The 22,200-nt window shown below is 33.7% G+C and overlaps 2 protein-coding genes and 1 long non-coding RNA gene across 4 annotated transcripts in view; 2 read left to right on the plus strand and 1 right to left on the minus strand.

Annotated features, from left to right (window-relative positions):
- Positions 1 to 3,979: 3,979 nt before the first annotated feature.
- On the minus strand, positions 3,980 to 5,894 carry LOC139517407 (uncharacterized). Its single transcript, XR_011663138.1, has 2 exons — positions 5,710 to 5,894; positions 3,980 to 4,195 (listed from the first exon to the last, which is right to left on the minus strand). It is a non-coding gene; the product is annotated as an uncharacterized lncRNA (long non-coding RNA).
- A 5,692-nt stretch (positions 5,895 to 11,586) lies between these two features.
- Positions 11,587 to 13,731, plus strand: LOC139515415 (uncharacterized). The gene has a single exon (XM_071304987.1). The coding sequence runs from the start codon at positions 11,587 to 11,589 to the stop codon at positions 13,729 to 13,731; it is 2,145 nt and encodes a 714-aa protein (XP_071161088.1).
- Positions 13,732 to 15,593: 1,862 nt separating this feature from the next.
- Positions 15,594 to 22,200, plus strand: part of LOC139517408 (BTB/POZ domain-containing protein 7-like) — a 34,244-nt gene continuing 27,637 nt past the window's right edge. The window contains exons 1-2 of one of the 2 annotated variants that reach the window (XM_071308393.1): positions 15,594 to 15,804; positions 18,798 to 18,832. The gene's annotated coding sequence lies outside the window, so the exon portion shown is untranslated. The remainder of the gene's footprint in view (positions 15,805 to 18,797; positions 18,833 to 22,200) is intronic. The other variant, XM_071308394.1, reaches the window with a different exon arrangement.

The following is a 22,200-nucleotide window of genomic DNA, read 5'->3' on the forward strand; positions in this document are numbered from 1 at the left end:
CTATTTACTTATACTAACGTTATGGTGCGAAAACCAAGAAAAATGCTTATTTGTGTCCCTTTTTGGCCCCTAATTCCTAAACTGTTGGGACCTAAACTCCCAAAATCAATACCAACCTTCCTTTTGTAGTCATTAACATTGTGTTTAAATTTCATTGATTTCTATTTACTTAAACTAAAGTTATTGTGCGAAAACCAAGAATAATGCTTATTTGGGCCCTTTTTTGGCCCCTTATTCCTAAACTGTTGAAACCAAAACTCCCAAAATCAATCCCAACCGTTTTTTTGTGTGGTCATAAACCTTGTGTCAACATTTCATAGATTTCTATTAATTTAAACTAAAGTTATAGTGCGAAAACCAAGAAAATGCTTATTTGGGCCCTTTTTGGCCCCTAATTCCTAAAATGTTGGGACCAAAACTCCCAAAATCAATACCAACCTTCCTTTTGTGGTCATAAACCTTGTGTCAAAATTTCATAGATTTCCATTCACTTTTACTAAAGTTAAAGTGCGAAAACTAAAAGTATTCGGACGACGACGACGAGGACGCAGACGACGACGCCAACGTGATAGCAATATACGACGAAATTTTTTCAAATTTTGCGGTCGTATAAAAATCTAAGTACATTTTTGGATTCAGCATATCAAAGAACCCCAAGATTTCAATTTTTGTTAAAATCAGACTAAGTTTAATTTTGGACCCTTTGGACTTTAGTGTAGACCAATTTGAAAACAGGACCAAAAATGAAGAATCTACATACACAGTTAGATTCGGTATATCAAAGAACCCCATTTATTCAATTTTTGATGAAATCAAACAAAGTTTAATTTTGGACCCCGATTTGGACCAACTTGAAAACTGGGCCAATAATCAAGAATCTAAGTACATTTTTAGATTCAGCATATCAAAGAACCTAACTGATTCATTTTTTGTCAAAATCAAACTAAGTTTAATTTTGGACCCTTTGGACCTTAATGTAGACCAATTTGAAAACGGGACCAAAAGTTAAGAATCTACATACACAGTCATGACAGTTAGATTCGGCATATCAAAGAACCCCAATTATTCAATTTGGATGAAATCAAACAAAGTTTAATTTTGGACCCTTTGGGCCCCTTATTCTGTTGGGACCAAAACTCCCAAAATCAATACCAACCTTCCTTTTATGGTCATAAACCTTGTGTTTAAATTTCATAGATTTCTATTTACTTATACTAACGTTATGGTGCGAAAACCAAGAAAAATGCTTATTTGGGTCCCTTTTTGGCCCCTAATTCCTAAACTGTTGGGACTTAAACTCCCAAAATCAATACCAACCTTTTGTAGTCATTAACATTGTGTCAAAATTTCATTGATTTCTATTTACTTTAACTAAAGTTATTGTGCGAAAACCAAGAATAATGCTTATTTGGGCCCTTTTTTGTCCCCTAATTCCTAAACTGTTGAAACCAAAACTCCCAAAATCAATCCAAACCGTTCTTTTGTGGTCATAAACCTTGTGTCAAAATTTCATAGATTTCTATTAACTTAAACTAAAGTTATAGTGCGAAAACCAAGAAAATGCTTATTTGGGCCCTTTTTGGCCCCTAATTCCTAAAATGTTGGGACCAAAACTCCCAAAATTAATACCAACCTTCCTTTTGTGGTCATAAACCTTGTGTTAAAATTTCATAGATTTCCATTCACTTTTACTAAAGTTAGAGTGCGAAAACTAAAAGTATTCGGACGACGACGACGACGCCAACGTGATAGCAATATACGACGAAAATTTTTTCAAATTTTGCGGTCGTATAAAAAATGCAGGACAAAATTTTTCATCCTAGCCCCCCCCATAAAAATCAAACGGTAGCTCCCTTATATCTATATACAATGCGAAACAAATGGTAATGACAGAAAGGACATCTATACAATAAATTTTTCCAAATTATTCTCAAAAAGTAATTAAAATTTGTTACAGAGGATAAAAAAACTATAATTTGCATACTTCCTTTAGGGTAGAGCCATACAAATTTGATCTTGGAGGACAGAAGTGACATACCAAAACAGGTTTCTTTCTTTGATTTAAATATATTTCAAAGGAGCACAACTCATTTAACCAGGTGCTCTGCAGGGCACAGCTTTATACTACCCCAGAAAGGTCTAACCCTGAACAGCTGGGGCAAGTATGGACACAACATATACAGCTCTGAATTTGGATTGTGATCAAATTTTTGATAAAATATGAGTTTCTGACACAAAACAAATGTCAAGATCTTACAAATCTATTGCGCAATATTGTGCAATTGAAGATTTCTTCTTCACTTGGAATTTGAGAAATTTGGAGAATAAAAAAAATCAAAACTACTACCCCCCCCTTTTTTTTTGCAATTAGTCCAAACCTGACATTTCTTTATACATAATTCACAAGTAGTGTAAGGGAGGTAAATCCGAACATACCCAACATTTTATGTTAAATGTTTTTGATTTACCTCCCTTACACTGCTTTTAAACTGTCCATGACCAGAAAAACCTAGTTTTTCTCGTTTTTTTGCCCGTTTCCAAAACATTTTGAGCCATAACTCCCCAAAGTCAATACTAACCATCCCTTCATGGTATGGAAACTTGTGGTATAATTTCAGAGATTCATGCACTTAAACACAAGTTATTGTTTGAAAACTACAAAAATGCTTATTTTGGACCCCCTTTTTGGCCCCTAATTCCAAAACTTTTGGAACTATAAATCTCAAAATCAATCCAAACCTTCCTCAAGTGGTATTGAACCTTCTGGTAAAAATCTATAGAGATCCATTCACTAAAACTAAAGTTATTATCCGGACACTAAATGTGTCTTCGGACGACGATGATGCAGACGACATGATAGCATTATACGATGCAAAAAAATCTTTGCAGTCGTATAAAAATAGCTGATTGAACTCTACTGAGACATAGCTGTTATAAACCTTTGATAGAAGTTTCATAAAATCTGTTAAAATTTTAGGGAATAGAGAGAATTCATATTTGATGGCTGGATGTCTGCAGCCTAGTATACTATGTCCACTGGACCACATTTCAGTACAGGATAATTTTACAATAATTCAGTGGTTTTCTGTTGCGAACAGAGAGGTGTTGCAAGGTCAGGGTAGAAATTGTGAGATTTAAAATCATGCAAATTCACATTGAAAGAAAAGAATAATCAGGCAGACTGAAATGTTGATCATAATTCATGGTGTCATTCCTATTGTTGTTTGTGCCTGCTACATGTATGTTATATCGGATATGTTCCTTACGTCGTAACTACAATCCCCTTCCCTTTCATGAATATGACCTACCGAATTAGACTATTTACCGGATTTGTAATCACTTAAGCAACACGACGGGTGCCACATGTGGAGCAGGATCTGCTTACCCTTCCGGAGCACCTGAGATCACCCCTAGTTTTTGGTGGGGTTCGTGTTGTTTATTCTTTAGTTTTCTATGTTGTGTCGTGTGTACTATTGTTTTTCTGTTTGTCTTTTTTATTTTTAGCCATGGCGTTGTCAGTTTGTTTTAGATTTATGAGTTTGACTGTCCCTTTGGTATCTTTCTTCCCTCTTTTATGCCACAAATTTATTTGGTACACAGCTTTAAACATCATATATGGATAAATCCCATTTGACAAGATTCAGTTTTGAAATACATGTACGTATGAAAGGAATAATTTCATAATTGTTAACTATCAATTAGAGCTTTAGAGATTTTCTGCTTTAGTTACATATACATGTATGATGATATATTTCAAATTTATTGTGGTGTCTACATTTTCTTCCAATGGTACCCTTAAGGCTTTAAATCAAATACAAATCCTGAGTTTGCTTGAGGATGTGAGGTTATGTTGATCACCAAAGACACTCATGTACCAATAGTATTGTACAAAAACTAATGGCTCTGCTTGATTGAACTGATTTACATGTCTGCACTATCTGTTTCATTCTTGTCAGTTTATGATAACAATGATAAGGAATTACAAGGGGTACTTTATTTATTCACAAAGCTATTTTAATAAAACATGTACAGTCATTCTGTTCAAATACAAAATGTCAATGTAAAGTTATTCCATTTCTTTGATCCTGATTTATCTTTTATTGGACTCTTCTAAGTAAGCATCAGTGTAGTATGTCACCCAACAAATGGGAGCACAAACAGCAATTGTTGTAAGGGCTCCTGTTATCACTTTCTCCTGAAACATAAATAAAATACACTTTACTAAGCAGTCAAAAACTTGTATTAAAAGGATATTTTATTCCTATTCTCTTGCATTTTGTTTACATTTTTCTAAGTTTCAAGTTGATTGGACTTCAACTTCATCAAACACTACCTCGACCAAAAACTTTAACCTGAAGTGGGACAGACGGACAGACAGATGCAGAGACCAAAAAACATAATCCCCATAAATGGGGCATAAAAATCTCTGTGTAGTGATATATTGGACATGTTTCTATTTTTAACAAGTGACTGAGCTTAACCATTTGTGGTGATTTTGAAAGAAGAGGAAAATAGACAGGCCCGTAGCCAGGAATTTCCAAGGGGGGGGTTCGTTGGACTCACAAACTCGACTTTAACAGTCACAATTCGAACAGAACATTGACTTTAAACAGTGCTTATTTTTTTTTCAGTGGGGGGGGGGGGGTTCGTCCGGGGGTTCGTCCGAAACCCCCTGGCTACGGGTATGATAGAATAAATTATTAAAATGTGTAATAAACTGTTATCACTGAGATATGTCTCGCTTTTTTTTAATTTCCTTAATGCAAATTTATGTTGAAATTAAAATAGCAACACAATAACATATAAGTTTTGCAAATATACAAAGTCAATGAACCATGACTGAAGGTACATGACTTAAAGTCATAAGAAACCTCAAATTAAAAAAAAATATGCATATGTTTTTTATAACTAAATGGATAGTTTTCATTATACAACTTATGTACATATACTTTTTTCTGAGGAAAATTCTTTAATTTGTCCACATTTAGAAGAAGTTTAATTATTTTTAATTGCTTGCTTCCAGGAAGCAATTCGCCGACATATTTTCCGTATGCATAGTGACCCGAGCGTAACCCTCCTCGTAAAAATCCGGTAACCGCAATACGGATGGATCTGTATTGAAATAAACAAATATCTGAGTATACATGTTAAACACGTGCTCAATACCCATGCTTTTTGTGATTTGTTTACTATAAAGTGACAATCGTTAAAACTCGGCTTCAAAACACGACATTTAATGAGCAGCCATATTTTTTAAATCATAACAAACAGAGAGAAAAAAAAAATTGACGATTATAGGATATATTTGCGAAAATAATGATAAAATCGTGTACAGAGGACTAAGTTTATGATATATACATGCATTGGTTCAAGAATTGGATAAAAATTATTTTTCACCACTCACACGTTTCATATGACTTTAACAATCTCCATGGAAATGAGATGTGCCAATGCTAATATAACTGCCATACCAAATACATATATACAAATACCATTGACTTATCATAAGTAGTCCCTTTGTTATGATGAACCTTAAAGCGTTTTTGAGTAAATGTTCGACATGTTGACGACGGACCAGATTGATGGACAGACGGACAACGGTTTATCGTAATACGTCCCGTAATCAGGCATATAAAAACAAGCTTGTTTTGTCCTTTCGACCTTGTGCACTTGTGGATAACTTATTAACTATTCAAAACCCCTACTTACAGCGAAAGAAATTCTATATCTGGGAGGTGCTTCCAACATAGTTCTTTTCTGCAACATCAGCTGTTTTTGAATTGCTGAACTTCTTAATAAACTGCGACTAACGTTGCCTAACATTTTGAGTTTTTTCCTAAAGGCAACCGGAAGTCAAGAACTGAACCTGTAAGGATCGCAGCAAATGAAACAGATGGTCTAATAGAAAGTACTGCTTTACTGTTCACTCGTGGCAACATCGGAATTGTAATTCTCTCTCCCAATAACACAATTCGAATTTTTCAATCGTTATAGTGGAAGCCGTTGTAATGATGACGCAAAGAAATATGATACATTGATCTTTTTAAACCATTTAAAACTTGCATCTTATCTTTGCCCCCGGCGAGGTTGTTGAGAAAAAAATCCAAGAAATGGGCAATTTCGAAATAAGAAAGTCGAGTGCACTTTTTAATGTTCGGGTGTGATTTAGTTGGCTATTCTGTATAAAGAAAAAAATATTTGATACCTAATCTCCCTTCAGATTCTTTTATATTTCATGATATATTAGGCTAGTCTACAGTTCCGGTCTACAGTTTGATTTAATAACATCAAACATTAACAGAACTAAAAATATTAAATATATGGGTCAAGTGAAATACCTTTTCTAATGAGTCACAACAGAAGGTGTGTTCGAATACCAATTTTTTACCAACAGTTCTTGACGACAGACTTTCCAATTGCATCTTTAAATGATGCACGACTTCAAAATAAGTACATTTTTTGTGTGTGTTATCTAGGGTTATTAGACTTCAACCTATGAAAATTTTTAGTCTTGCCCCTCCACGAAATTTTTATTAGATTTTCCATTAATATTTTTGGACTTTCCACTTGAAAACTGATTAGACAATACTTTTAAGTTAACTAAATGCAGAACAGAACATTTAATATCTGATGCTGAATAGCTAGTAGATACATTTGTCTTTTTTTTTTTAAATACACTCCCAAGAATACACCTGGCCAGGGACACGGACAGTCTATACTAGTATAGAAAGTCCGTGACCTGGCATATACTGATCGTATTAATGCTATGTGAATAAATTTATCAGTTTTCAGTGATGAATGTTTGAGCCTATTAAGGAAAAAGACACTTTCATGTTTTCTGCATTAATTATATAGACGCAGAAACACTTTTGTCAAGGATTTGTATATGCTTGTGTCAAGTATGCCATTGAATTTCTATACGTTTCTCAGATGTTTATGAAATACGTCGGTATGGTTGCAAATGAGACAACTATCAACCAAAATTTAAAGGTAAATAATTATTGACAACTGTGCGGCCTTTAACAATGAGAAATACCGCATAGCTGACTTTAAAAAGCCCAGACATGCTTGTTTTAGTGTTGAGTTTTTTTTTTTTTTTTTTTTTTTTGCAGTCGTCAGTTGATCAGTACTATTTTTTTCCTGTACGTTTTTAGAAAATAACTGTATTAACCCTGGGAACAGTATATCTATATGTTCCTGATTATAAACCTGAATACGCGTAGCTCATCTCTAGCCAAGGGTTTAAACTGAAGTTCACATGCATACGGATTCAATGAGGTCGACTGAATTATTCACTTGCAAGTGGATAACTCATCATTGATGTTTCCTAGTTTATAGTAGTCATCCCTATGAGACTAGACCACTTTTCCCCCATAGACCCAATGTTAAAGCCGCCATTTTGTTTGGTGGAGGGAATTTTCGACAAGGGTCAAGTGGTCATTTTTTTTAATTTAGTAATATAATTAGGGAAATGTTGTGTTTTCTTAATTGATAATTAATTATGTCTTAATTAATAATTAATTATGACAATTAATAATGTAATTACGTATAATGATTAATTTTTAATCAAATATTTCGTGATGACAAAGTCTAATTCATATTAAATTGATTAATTTCTACTCGGGTAAATAGGGTTTGACCCAATTAATTAATCCAGACAAAACCTTTTTTTTTCTTGTTGATGACCAGTTAAAGAATAAACAGTATGCCATCCTTTGTATTTCAAAACATGTACAGCGTATTCCAAAATATTTTCTTCAACTTTTACCTACTAAGTGAACCGTACATTCAATGTTTACATGAGTATAAATAGATGTTTGTGTAAATGTTATTTTCATTGACAGTGAACGTTTATTTATTTTTTGTTTTTTTTTGTTTTGTTTGTGAAAGTCGGGTGATATCGATTATTGTAAATTAGAGACATTTGTTTCAAATGAATATAATCAAAAAGTGATCATGTTTACATTTTGACCATGTTAAACTGACGCTATCAATAACTGGATTATACCGGTTTATACCAATACATAGATAAACAAATTTCAGACCGATTCTCGCAATGTATCTTTTTTTTTTAATTAAGACTTAATAAACAAAGAAAATACACACAATAGACCCTCACACACACACACACACAAAACACCGTATAATGTAATTTATAAAGAAGTATAAAAGAAATCGGTAGACCTGACCAAAACCGACACGATTTGTTGATGTTTTTACAGAGAGATCCCCCGTTACGATAATAACTGGTCACTAAAATTAATCCATGTGAAATAAATGATAATTATTAACGCTAATCAATTCCATGAATAAATATTTAACGTTATCCGATAATTTGGGTCAGTTGCTAGATGTTCTTGAATTTTTCTACCTTGACGAATACTGTTCCATTTCTCATGTTTGTCCAGATTTGCTTTTGCGGTAACTAATGCCCTGGCACAACATAGATCATCTTTATTTCTTATGGTAAGAATACATTGCTTAGTTTTCATAAATCGCTCAAGATCAACGTATTTTCCTTGATTTCTTGTTCCACCAACAGGGAGTTCAACGTGTGTCATCTCTATTTCAAGTGAATCATCCAAAACAAATTGTTCATACGACTGCAATACCCTCTCTATTTCACGTAGTAATGTTTCAACGGACAATTGAGATACTTTCATAAACGGTATTGTTATAGGAAAGTCCAGCTCAGGACATTGAACTGACAGTCGTATAAGATCTGTTGATTGCATAAACTCTGTTATGTTATTGATAATGGATCCAAACAAAAGTCGTAAAGTTTTCAAAATCTGTGGTAAATCCTGCACTTCTAATTCTTTGAATGATACTTTGTAACGAGTCGTTGTGGTGTTGAATTTAGGTATAGGCTGAGTTGACAATACACGTAGGTCATAAAACTGTTCCGGATTGTCTTTCCTTGTAATATGTCGCTTTAAGACTGGGTTTTCATCATTCATGGCTTTTCTTTTTGATCCTCCTCCAGTCTGGGTGTGTTTTTCTTCTGTGTGACGCTGTAGACTATCAACTCTTGAACACAATAGACCGCATGTGTTACATTGGAATAAAGACCCATCCCGATGTCTCAGCATGTGACGATCCAGATTATCCCTTCGGCCGAACGTTTTCTGACAAATTGTACATGGAAAAGTATCCTTATGTCCAAATTGTCGACGATGATTGATTAACATCCCAACTTTGGAAAATGATGCACCACATTGTTGACACTGAAATCTATTAGGCATCATTCTTTCCTTGTTGTTTAAATGTAAATGAATGGATTCTGAAAAAACAAATTATCTTAAATAGTAGTATGTTTACCCATAATGCCGTATTATCAAATATAAATATATAAATTGAAACACTGGATAGATATATCAGTATACAGCTGCCTTCGTGAGAGAACAGATGGACGATAAAACGTGTCCCGTATGTAAACTTCAATTTTCTAGAAAAGACGTTATGATTCGACATCATAGAAACAAACATGGAATCACTGAACCATATCCGCAGAGCAGTCATGAAGACCCGCCGCCGCCGCAGAGGGAAGGAACATCACCGCCGCCGCCGCCGCCGCCGCAGAGGGAAGGAACATCACTTCCACCGCCGCCGCCGCCGCCGCAAAGGGGGGATCAGCAGCTACCGCGTAATGAGGATATGCCTCCGCCGCCGCGTGATGAAGATACACCGCCGCCTCGAAAGGAGGAAACAGAACACTTTGTTTTTAAACATCCATTCACGATGACGGTGAGCGGACCAACATCATGTGGCAAAACATTTTTTGTGAAACAACTTCTTCAAAATTTAAGATTGATTCAGCCCACTATTCACAGAATACTATGGCTATACAGACGTTGGCAACCACTCTACGACGAAATACAAAAGACGGTTAGACCATATGTTGAATTTATACAAGGAATACCAGTTGATTTAGAGAAGGATAGTTATATAGACCCAAGTGTAAGAAATATGATAATTTTGGACGATTTAATGTCAACATCAGCAAAAGATCCTAGAATCACAGACTTGTTTACGGAAGGTAGCCATCATAGAAATCTATCAGTTGTAGTATTAAATCAAAATCTTTACTTCAGTAAAGATCCTACACAGAGAAGAAATTGTCACTACTTGGTATTATTTAACAACCCTGTCGATAAACAACAGATAATGACTTTAGGCAGACAAATGTATCCTGGAAAAGGACCATACTTTTTAGAAAAATTTGAAGAATCAACTAGTCAACCATTTGGCTATCTTCTTCTGGATTTAAAACCAACGACACCCGAAACGAACCGACTGCTTGGAAACGTTTTACAGCAACAATCAGCAAAGACCAAAAAAGTCATTCCTACTTCAAATGATATAAGAACAGTCCAACATTCACCCGTTCCTTATTCTTACGAAGACGGTCCTGGTGAACAGACGTATGAAAAATGCCCTCCTGTGACGATTGTGGAGTAGTGCTTGACAGCATGCACGATTTACAAAGACATATTAAACATTGGTGTCCAGAAAACGAATATTTGAAAAGGAAAAGAGACAACGAAGACCTAGGAAATGAAAGTCCTTAAAAAAAATCAACCTCAGAATGGATTAAATATGATAGTGTTTCAGACGATGGTAGTGAAGATGTTAATATGGACGATAATGAAGGATATAAAAGCCTATTACATGAAGCCATTGATACAGCGAAAGATACTTGGGATACAAAATATGACAAGTACGTGAAAGAAGGTATGAATGAGGAAGATGCAATTCAACGAAGCAATGAAAAAATAAGCCATATTGTTCAACGTCAATTTTTTAAACGCTATACTAAATTGTTGAAACTGATAGTTCCCCCTAGATGAAAGCAAAGTGCACTCTGACATTGTACAACAAATTCAGGATATTGCTGAAAACGATACAGATTACGAAACTCAAATTCGGCGTATTCTCATGAAAAAGCGACATCAATTTGATGAATTATTTGATGATGATTACTTTGAAATAAATACTGACACTGAGGATAATGACGATGAGGATGATGAAGAGGACACTGACGAAGATATACAAGAGGAAGACTAGTCCTTTATAACGTACTGTATAACACGCGTTTCATTATATCCATTTTGATATTTGTGTTGACAACATGTCTGCATGGGAGAAATATCTAAAGGAAATTTACTTCATTCCGTCAAATCCTGCCAGTTTTTCTGGACCAGACAAACTTTATAATTATGTACAAAAAGAAGGGAAGTACAAAATTAGTAAATATAAGATACGAAAATGGTTACAAAGCCAAGAACCATACAGTTTACAACGACCATTAAGGAGACCACAGAATAGAACGGAAATTGTTGTTGCTGGCATAGATGACCAATGGTCTGCTGACCTTATGGATATGGTGAAGTTTTCAAAACACAACAAAGAATATAAATACGTATTGGTAGTCATCGATGTGTTTTCAAAGTATTTATGGTTACGAAAACTTAAAGATAAAAAAGGCGAGTCCGTGGCAACTGCATTTCAAGACATATACATACTCGTGCACATGTTCCTCTGCATAAATGTGGAATTGAAGAAATCAAAAAGTTTCAAGCAGTGATGTCAGAATATCAAATACATGTTGTTTCAAAGGAACACTTCAATGGAATCATATTCCAAGGTCCAGAGGCAGAAAAAAAGATTTATTTGTATTTTAACGACGAACACTTTGATGTGATTACTAGTATGCCTGCTTTTTTATCCCGTAATTATTATTGCCACACATGCAAAAAGGGATACCAGCATAAAGAGGAACACCGTTGCAATAACATTTGCACATCATGCCATAAAATCCATGAGAAAAAAGATGACGACTGGATATACTGTAACGACTGTAATCGTCATTTTTATGGTGAAGAATGCTATAGACTACATGCACAGACTACAAGGAAAGGAAACTCAACATGCAAATCATACATTAGATGCAAGATTTGCAGTCAAACTATTAATAAGAAAATGCACAAAAAAGAACATATATGTGGTGAGATATATTGTAAGACTTGTAAAGATTTCTACGAAGTTGGACATCTCTGTTTCATGTTGCCGGTGGAAGGTGACAAATTTACAGAATACACTCTAAATGACGATATGGACACTGTAGATGAGGATGAAACCAAAAACCAAGTTTATATTTTCTTTGATTTCGAATGCACTCAAGACGATTTAGTTGAATGTGAAGACGGGTTTAAGCCAGAACGAGGCACCTCGAAATGCAAGAATTGTAAAAAATCTAAATGTGGAACTTATGAACACAAACCAAACTTATGCGTTGTACAACAAGTATGCTTAGAGTGTTTAAAAGAGGATCTGACACCACTTAGTGTATGTGAAAATTGTGGAAAGAATGAACTTATTTTCAGCGGAATGAATACGACATATGATTTTTGTCAATGGCTTTTTTCTGGAGAAAATAATGGAGCCACAGTGATCTGTCACAATTTCAAAGGATATGATTCGTTTCCCATTCTACAATACCTGTACCAAAACGGTGTTCTCCCAAAGATTGTTCCGAGTGGGGCAAAAAACATGTCTATCGAAGTCCCGTCATGCAACATACGTATGATTGACTCACTTAATTTTCTACCCATGGCGCTTTCAAAACTGCCTAAAATGTTTGGTATCAAAGAACTACAGAAAGGATACTTTCCACATCTGTATAACAGAAAAGAAAACCAGACAAGCGTTCTTAATCAGCTGCCAGATGTCAAGTTCTATAACCCAGACGCAATGAAATCAGAGGACAGAGAAAACTTTCTTGAATGGTATCAAACTAACGTGAAAGTCATGTTTGATTTCCAAAAGGAACTTTTGAAATACTGCCGATCTGATGTAGATATATTAAGACGATATTGTTTAAGGTTTCGAGAATTGTTTATGTCTATGACTAAATCAGCTACTGGAGATGGAGGTATTGATCCGTTTGAAACTTGTATTACTATAGCTTCTGCATGTAATTTGGTGTTTCGCACTAAATTCTTACGTGCTGATACTATCGGCATCATACCAGCCCAAGGATATCGTCCTGAAGAGAAACACTCTGTTAAAGCCATACAATGGATTAAATATATATCACAAACAAAGGGGGTGGATATTCAACACGCTCGAAACGGTAGAGAGAAGATAATTGACCAATACAGAGTAGATGGGTTTTATGAGAACAGCGAGGGTGAAAAGATAGTATTGGAATATCATGGGTGTTTTTGGCATGGATGTCCAACCTGTTACACACAGCATACCATCAACACTGTCAATAAGTTATCAATTGAGGATTTGTATCATCAAACTATGGAAAAGAAAACCTACATTGAAAAACAGGGTTACATATATACATGCATTTGGGAATGTGAGTTTGACAAACATATCAGGGAAGACGAAAACATTAAAAAGTTCATCGACTCCTTGGATATTGTTACTCCATTAGAGCCAAGAGATGCCTTTGCAGGAGGGAGGACAGAAGCCTTTAATTTATATCACGAATCGTCCTTTGATGAGTCTATCAAATACTACGATGTAACCTCGCTTTACCCGTACATAAACAAAACGGGCAAAGCTGTAATAGGGCATCCTAGAATAGTAACAGAAAACTTTGATGATCTAACGATGTATGAAGGACTAATCAAATGTAAAGTTTATCCACCTAGAGGCCTACAGACAATGTCATATATTTGTATGTTTGGTCGATTAAACCATCAATTAAAATTCTGATACGCCAATTAACTGACCAAACAACCATGGTCTAAAACTATAATCAATCAATATGAACATTTGACCAATGTCGACGCTACATAGTAATTAGCAATATAATTAATAGACTTAGTAATATTATCACTGGTCATAACTAATTATTAATTAAGGAAACACAACATTTCCTTTATTATATTACTAATTAGAAAAAAAATGACCACTTGACTCTTGTCGAAAATTCCCTCCACCAAACAAAATGGCGGCTTTAACATTGGGTCTATGGGGAAAAAGTGGTCTAGTCTCATAGGGATGACTATACTGTTTATTTTGACAACAATTGAACCTGAGTTACACTACTGCATCACATAGAATAATACATGGCAAAATCCGTATCGCATGCTGTATCACCACGAGAAACCAATATCAGTCCCGAGGGCCGAAGGTTGCTTATATAGGGAATCACTGAAGCGTGACGGGAGAGGGCCCCCTCTTAGGCAGTCAGTGGGCCCCCACTTAGGAAAATTTCTGGATCCGCCAATGAATATGTCATATGTCTCTGTACTTACTATACAAATCATTTGTTCTACCTAGGACTAGTATACTAATAGTTAGTATAATAGACCCAGGTAATACTGAGCTATTTGTTTACCAATACAGATGATTTTTTTTTAACAGCTTTAATGATACTTAATTAAAATATTATATTTTGAATACAATATTTATATTTTTTAATAGTCTAATATTTTTCTCGTTTTATAAACCTTTAACTTCGTAATATGACTGTTATTTTACCAGACGTATTTATAGTGTCACTGACTTTTTTGATTTTTTTCAATATTTTTTTTAAATTTTTTTGATTTTTAATAATTTTTTTGATTTTTTTGATTTTTAATATTTTTTTTAAAATATTTTTTACAGTTCTGCGAATTTTTAATGTAATTAAATCAAACTGTAGCCTGAATATATCATCTTCAATTTCCTAGGATACATATAATACTAGGCATCTGATAACCATCTGAATGATTGGCGGATCCGGGGGGGTCCGGGGGATGGAATTTCCCCCCTTTTTTGGACGATCAATGCATTTGAATGGGAGCATATAATTGGAATCCCCCTTTACTCTGGGTTGGGAACCCCCCTGTATGTATGTATATACTGGTAAATGCCTCCGATATCCGAAGAACCCCTCGAAAGCTGCGAGGGTACAGTGGCATCCATGTACACTCCCTAACGGGATTAATGGAGATGTGTCACTAACGTATATTTATACGACAATTATTTTTACAAGGACAATTAATCCCCACCCAACACAAAGGGAGTGCTAGGACACCGGGAAGTCTGTTATTATGGTGGAGGAAGCCGAAGTACTCGGAGAGAACCACCGGGCCACTCGGTGGAAACAGACAAACCAGAGAGATGTCAGAAGATTGATCTCCAGGTCAAAGTAGGGGACAACTTTGACCAACCGAGGCCCCCAAAGTACCCATTCTAGTTTAAACTCCGGTCTGGGTACCAGAGATGTGTGTGAGAGGGTGAAAATTACCCTTCTGATGTACTGATATTTTTAGCCCCCCGAGTGAGAATCGAACTCGGGACCTTCAGCACTGTAGCCATAGGTCTTAACCACTAGACCACGAACTCACACACTTTTAAAATGGCTGGATCCGCTCCTGACCATGAAAACATATAACACGATAAACGAATCGTAAGCATATGCATAAAATGAACACTTTCATGTCATGAATCATAAAATATGTGGAGATATATATATGTATTTATTAAAACTTGAAATATTGACACAAATAATGTAAGTTTTATTTGTTTTATTCCTTCTAATTATTTTTAAATGCATGTGAAAAAAGACAATAAACAAAAATATATTTACTGCTGATTACTTACAGGTTCCAGGGTGAGGCAGTGTCAAGGTAAAATAAGTTTTGGTAGCCAACTGCTGTGATCATTACCAAGGTTATTTATTCATGAATATCGTGATAAATACTTTCTGTTTTAAGGATATTTGGATAATACCGACGACTGAAAAACTGGTAGGGACTATTCTCAACATTTCAGATCAATACATGACAAAATAAAAAGGTAAACATTGTTGAAGGCGTCATCATGATCATGATATCAACTACAGGTATCATCCTCAAGATCTTTACATTAAAATACTATGAGGCAGGTGTTGTATGAAACTTGCGTTTCTGTATAAACGTTTTTTTTTTTTATATTTTATTATTTTATTTGAATATAAATCACAACTGGGCATGGTTCTATAACGGCTAACAGTTACTTGGCATCAGTTTAAACTTGAAGATAGCCTCTAAAGTCCATGTACAAAAAATGTTCAAAGTAAGGGAAAACATGTAAATATGGTATAATACTAATATGTTCGCCCTCGGTCTGTTCCCATATAAATATATTAATGTTGATAGTATGCAGGTTTTCTACGTACATGTACACCCCGTACCTATGCCAAGATTTATTTACAAACATACATACATGTACAGTGGAGGCCACAGGGTCAGTGATATCACACATTACCTGATTTCATCACATCTGCAATGTAACACAAATAGAATTATTCTTGTCAAGTCAGGAGCCTGTAATTCAGTGGTTGTCGTTTGTTTATGTGTTACATATTTGTTTTTCGTTCATTGTTTTATATAAATAAGGCCGTTAGTTTTCTCGTTTGAATTGTTTTACATTGTCTTATCGGGGCCTTTTATAGCTGACTATGCGGTATGGGCTTTTCTCATTGTTGAAGGCCGTACGGTGACCTATAGTTGTTAATATCTGTGTCATTTTGGTCTCTTGTGGACAGTTGTCTCATACCACATTTTCTTTTTTATATTGTAATTGTCCAAAGTGACAGAAAAAATGACAAGAGTTAATTAATACCTGTTATAAATGCAATCCAATGATAAACCATAATTTTGCCAATTTCCATTAAAAATATTACATCATGAGAAGAAATTTGTCTCATTTAAATCAAATTTATAGTAGATTGAAATAAATTTTGCTCTGCATCCTTGACAGCCTGTTATGCACAAAATCACCAGACATTTGAAGAACTCTCAAAACAGGCCAGAGGTTTGCCTAACTTTGGACACACATTACACAAAATATTAAGGATAAAACCATACATCATGTACAGAAGATATTATGAAATAAAACTAAAGTACATGTATGTTACTATTTTTTTCACACAATATTGTCTGATTATTGGTTTTTACTGTTAAATAAAATGAAGTCATAAGTCTTAGGTTCGCTGTTACACAAGACTGCACTGCACCTGACATATATCTAAAAATACATCATTTAGATAATTTTGAATGCCAAATGTATGTTTTGTTGTGTGTTTTGTCTACAAAAGACTCGCCAGGGATGATCAATTAAAAAGTAATAGAAATACCAAATAATGTATGAAGTTGAAGAGATTGCATTGATCATTCATTAGATGTATAAGAATTAATATCTATTTTTTCAAGCAATGATTGGTTTCGTTGTAAGACATGTATTTATTTAGAATTAACTTTCAGTGGATATGACTATTGATTGTTTTTCTTATAAGGTACAATTATGATTTTTATTTATTTTATAACCTATCTGTAATTCTGTCATATGGCAAGGAACAGTTGTACAGACTTTTGCAAATGCTTTAAAACATTATTGTCAGAGCCATGCAATGTAGTCGGTCAGGTACATTGTAATCAAGAATACACAATTGTTCTTGGTCTTATCAGTGTTCAAGTCCTTCACAAATTGCAGTAGTTTTCATGGGTCTCTGTACATGCTGTAAGGCGAGTCCATGCTCATGAAAATCTTTCTGAACTCATCATTCTCAAAACTGGTGAGTATTGAAATTACTTCAACTGGTTCCAAAAATATCATTTATGACCGCAAGAATTAATGGTAAAGCAGATTGATTAGTACTGTTAGTGCCTACAAAAAGCATTGTTTTAAGAAGTGAAAGATCACAATTTGTTTTTTGGTTCCAAAAATATCATTTATGACCGCAAGAATTAATGGTAAAGCAGGAAACAGGTGTCTAATGATTTGACTAGCTACAAAAAGTCGACAACCAACTACATTTTTGTACTGTGACACTTTTTGTCTGCTCTAAATTTAAACATTGTGACAATTGCAACTACTCAAACATGAAAAAGGTGGTTAGCCAGAACTTAACAAGTATTACTGTTTTTGCAAAGTGTGTTTTCCCATTGTAACATAGATATAATTGTTCTTGTACATGGAATTGTTTAAGTCTTCAGAAAAACCCCAGAAAAAGTCAAAATTGATAAGCTAAAGCTTGTACAAAAATTGAGGGATGTATTTTCAGATTCATTGCTCAACCAGTACCACTCCCTATTTACTGAATTCTTATATATCTTTACACAGAATGGCAATGTGTGAAATTTTATTCACAATTCTTTCAGGAACTACAAAGAAGGTCTTTTCTTAAATTTATGGTCCAGCTTGATGTGAGCACACTAGCCTATACCTAGTGATGCATTTTCATATCTATTGCTTATCAACTTTCTTTTAACCAACTCCTTAAACAGGGGGTTTACAATTTGAAATTGATAACTCAAGAGTTCAACTTTTTATTTTACATGTCTAAGTGCCAGAGGGAATACATTGAATTATATACTAAAATTGATTAGTACTGTTGGTACCTACAAAAGGATTGATTTATTACTGTTAGTGCCTACATAAAGCATTGTTTTAAGAAGTGAAAGATAACAATTTGTTTTATTGTAAACCTTGTGAAAACATGCATATGGATCATGTGTACACAACGTAGCAATAAATCTATATACCTAAGATACATGTACTACCAATCTGTGAACATCTCAGTTTCATGTATACACAACCAATCACTTTTGAATCTTGTTTAGATAAAATTTGAATGAAGTTTGATTACCATATGGTTTTAGTTATAAATATCATCAAAAATTAGTATAAGTATCATCCAGATTATGGCAGATCGCTACTGATGATTTGTCCAATTACCAACATTCAGCATTGATTGTACATGATTTACTTTTAGAGGATTTGCTTTATCTTTTTCTTTTTAATTTCAGACTGCTAGAGAGAGATGTTATCAAGACATTAAAAGGTTGGTATTATAATGTATAATATTTTGATAATCAAGTTAACTTTTATTAAAAGTATTATTATTGAAGATTTATATTATATAGATCAATTTTAATTGTCTAGAATTCTAGAAATATACTAAGCTACATGTAGTCAGTGGATTATTTTATTGGCTCACTCAGGGGTTAAAATTCATACGTCTTGTATTATACAATGGTATACAATTGTGTGCATGTAATTCATATACAAAAAAATATGTTAAATACTGTAGCTAGATAGGGAAACTAGTGCAACCAAGAAGAATTGGTGAAGTAGCTGGGTCTTTCCTTTAGAGTTTGATAATCTCTTTGAACAGATTAATAATACTAAAGGAAATTCCATCAAACTGTATTCATGCCAAAAGGTAAAAGTGGACAAAAAGTCAATGACAACATTTAAAGAAATTTGCACATAAGTGAAAACTTCCATGCAGTAAATGATTTCTTTATTAATATTTAAGAATGTTTATCAAAGTTATCTGCTATCAAACATGGCCATTATAATTAAAAAATTGAAATTTGAACAAAAAGTTTAATAAAAATTGCCCTGAACTTTTGATATATCTAAATTGAGTCGATATTTGGTTTAAAATAAATAGAATAATGAGTATTTATAAATTACATTTTAATATGGTATTATTCCAGTTGAATCAATTTTGACCTGATTAATATGATTGAATTTGAAAGTTTCAAGAAAATAAAATTTGTATTGACAATTTGACATAGGCACATCTCACATTTAAGGATATCATTTGGCTCTATCTGTTTTGTAGTAAAAAAAATCAGATTGTTCAGATTCACCTTTATATATAACCGCAAAAATTTGTGCGGTCGTATATTGGTGTCACGTTATCGTCGTCATCAGCGTCGTCCAAAGCAGATGGTTTCCGGATAATAACTTAAGTATAAGTAAATAGAAATCAATAAAATTTCAACACAATGTTTATAACCACAAAAGAGAGCTTTGGGTTGATTTTGGGGGTTATGGTCTCTAAGGTTTAGGAATAAGGGGCCCAAAACAAGTATTTATCTAGTGTCAGGACAATAAGTATTTCAATTGTTCTGAAATTGTACCACAATGTTTAATACCATAAGTAGAAGTTTGAGATATATTTTAAGGGTTATGGCAGTGTTTTCCCCAGAAATTTTGGATAGCATCACATTTGGCGTAAAAAAAAATGTATTTTTTTCAATGTAATTTGTCGCGTTGTGGCAATGCTCTATTTCCATTATGATATATGCGTTATTGTTTATTACAAAATGTATTATATTTTTTGTATGCTATAGGTCCTTATTTGGTGAATAAAATATTCTTTTTAACCCTATTCTTTGTGTCAATATTGTTGAATTCATGACTGAGAAATTAATACAATTAAACTATAACCATGATAATAAAATTAACGGTACCAATTTTCTTGCACCAGATGCGCATTTCGACTACATGTCTCTTCAGTGATGCTCGTGGCCAAAATATTTGAAATCCAAAGCTTATATAAAAGATGAAGAGCTATAATCCAAAAGGTCCAAAAAGTATAGCCAAATCCGTGAAAGGAATCAGAGTTTTGCATTAGGGAGATACATTCCTTAATTTATAACTATTTTTAATATTTTGTAACAGCAAATTTTAATAACACAAAAAAATTTGTATTTTCATGCCAGATAACAGTATTCTCAGTTTATGTTTTCTATATTCATTTATAGTTCCAGAATGTTTTTTTCCTCTTGGGCCAAATAAAAATATATGTGTGGTTCCAGTTACCCTACCCAGTTAAAAAAAAAATCTTTATCATGTCTATGAAGTATATTGGTTCATGGTATTCAATGAATCAGTCCCAGTTGTTTCTTTTTATCAAAATGATATATATTCTTAACAAAGTTATCTAACAAAAAGTCTGTTAATGCTTAGTTTTCTCTTTAGGTATCATTGTTTTCTGTCTACTGTGCCATTTGTGCAAATGTAGTTATTATCGTAAAATACAGATTTTTGTCATATCTGGTCCGGTTTCGACCAGTAGTTTACACTAAAATATTAAATGGCCGCTGAAAGCAATGAAAAATACGAAAATAAACAATGTTTGACAAGACATTTGGATTAAATATGGCGTTTTTAATGCATTAAATGGATGAAACATAAACTAAAGCCAATTTTGATCACTTTCTCAAGAAAGACCAAAACTTATTTAGCTCATAATCAAACTTTTCACTCTCGATTTACAAAAAGTGATAGGAAGAGAAAGAAAGTAAATTACTACTGTAATATTTTGCAGATCATGTGGTATTAATTATGTGACAAGTGACAGCTTGGGATATTCCTATTCAAACAGTTATTTCCCAAAGGGCAATTAACTCCTATTTGATCACTCTTAATTGTCTATTGTCCGACTTGAAGGGATTAAAGGTGATATATTTTTTATGATCATAAGCAGTAATTAGATGAAAGTTCAAAATTTCTGCTTGGGGAGAACACTGGAACTTATGGGCCAAACAGTCTAGGAATAAAGGGCCAATAAGGGGCCAAAAACAAGCATTTTTGTAGTTTCAAGACAATAAATTGGAGTTATCTTTCTTTGTCCAGAATGGTTGTTGAATCATCTAAAACCAATGCTTTATGAAATATTCTTTGAAAATTGGAGTTATCTTTCTTTGTCCAGAATAGTAGTTGAATCAACTTAAATCAATGCTACATTGTATATACATACAATGCAATATTCACTTTACTACCAACTGATAAATTAAGCATTCAGTTATTACAAGCACTTTGATTACCATTCTAGGGTTATGCCCCTTTACAAGTGGAAAAATTGAAGAATTTTTTAGTTTCTGTTCTCTTAAATTAAGTTTCTCAACTCAATTTAATGAAATGTGTATATAATGCTTATTACCTCTAAACTCAGTTTAAATTCAATTTTTGGCAGCTTCACTTTTACAGTTCTTGAGTTATGTCCTTTTATAACGTTATATGCTAGCGGGGGCATCATCTGCAGTTGTATAAAGCTGTGTCCTGCAGATCATCTGGTTACATATGTATATATACATATACATCAAAAGTGTTCAACAGCTGCTTAAGAAGTTATTGCACTTAGAAGATGTTCCCCAATTGCATGCTTTTGTGTCTATTATCTTAAAACCATAATAGATTGAGAGAAACTTAAAATAGCATAAATGATCAGCAAGACAAGACTAAATATTTAGGCAACTCCTCTATTAAAGGGAATTATCTGTCAAATTCATTTTTAACACATTTTTTTACCCTTATTAGGTCTTTCCACTTTTCTGTGGAAAGACCTATTGTTTTTCTTCTGATTATTTTTTTTTTCCTTCCGCCTAATTTTGTTCTTGCGATAAACATTTG

Source organism: Mytilus edulis, chromosome 3 (assembly GCF_963676685.1).
Source record: "Mytilus edulis chromosome 3, xbMytEdul2.2, whole genome shotgun sequence".
Lineage (NCBI taxonomy): Eukaryota > Metazoa > Mollusca > Bivalvia > Mytilida > Mytilidae > Mytilus > Mytilus edulis.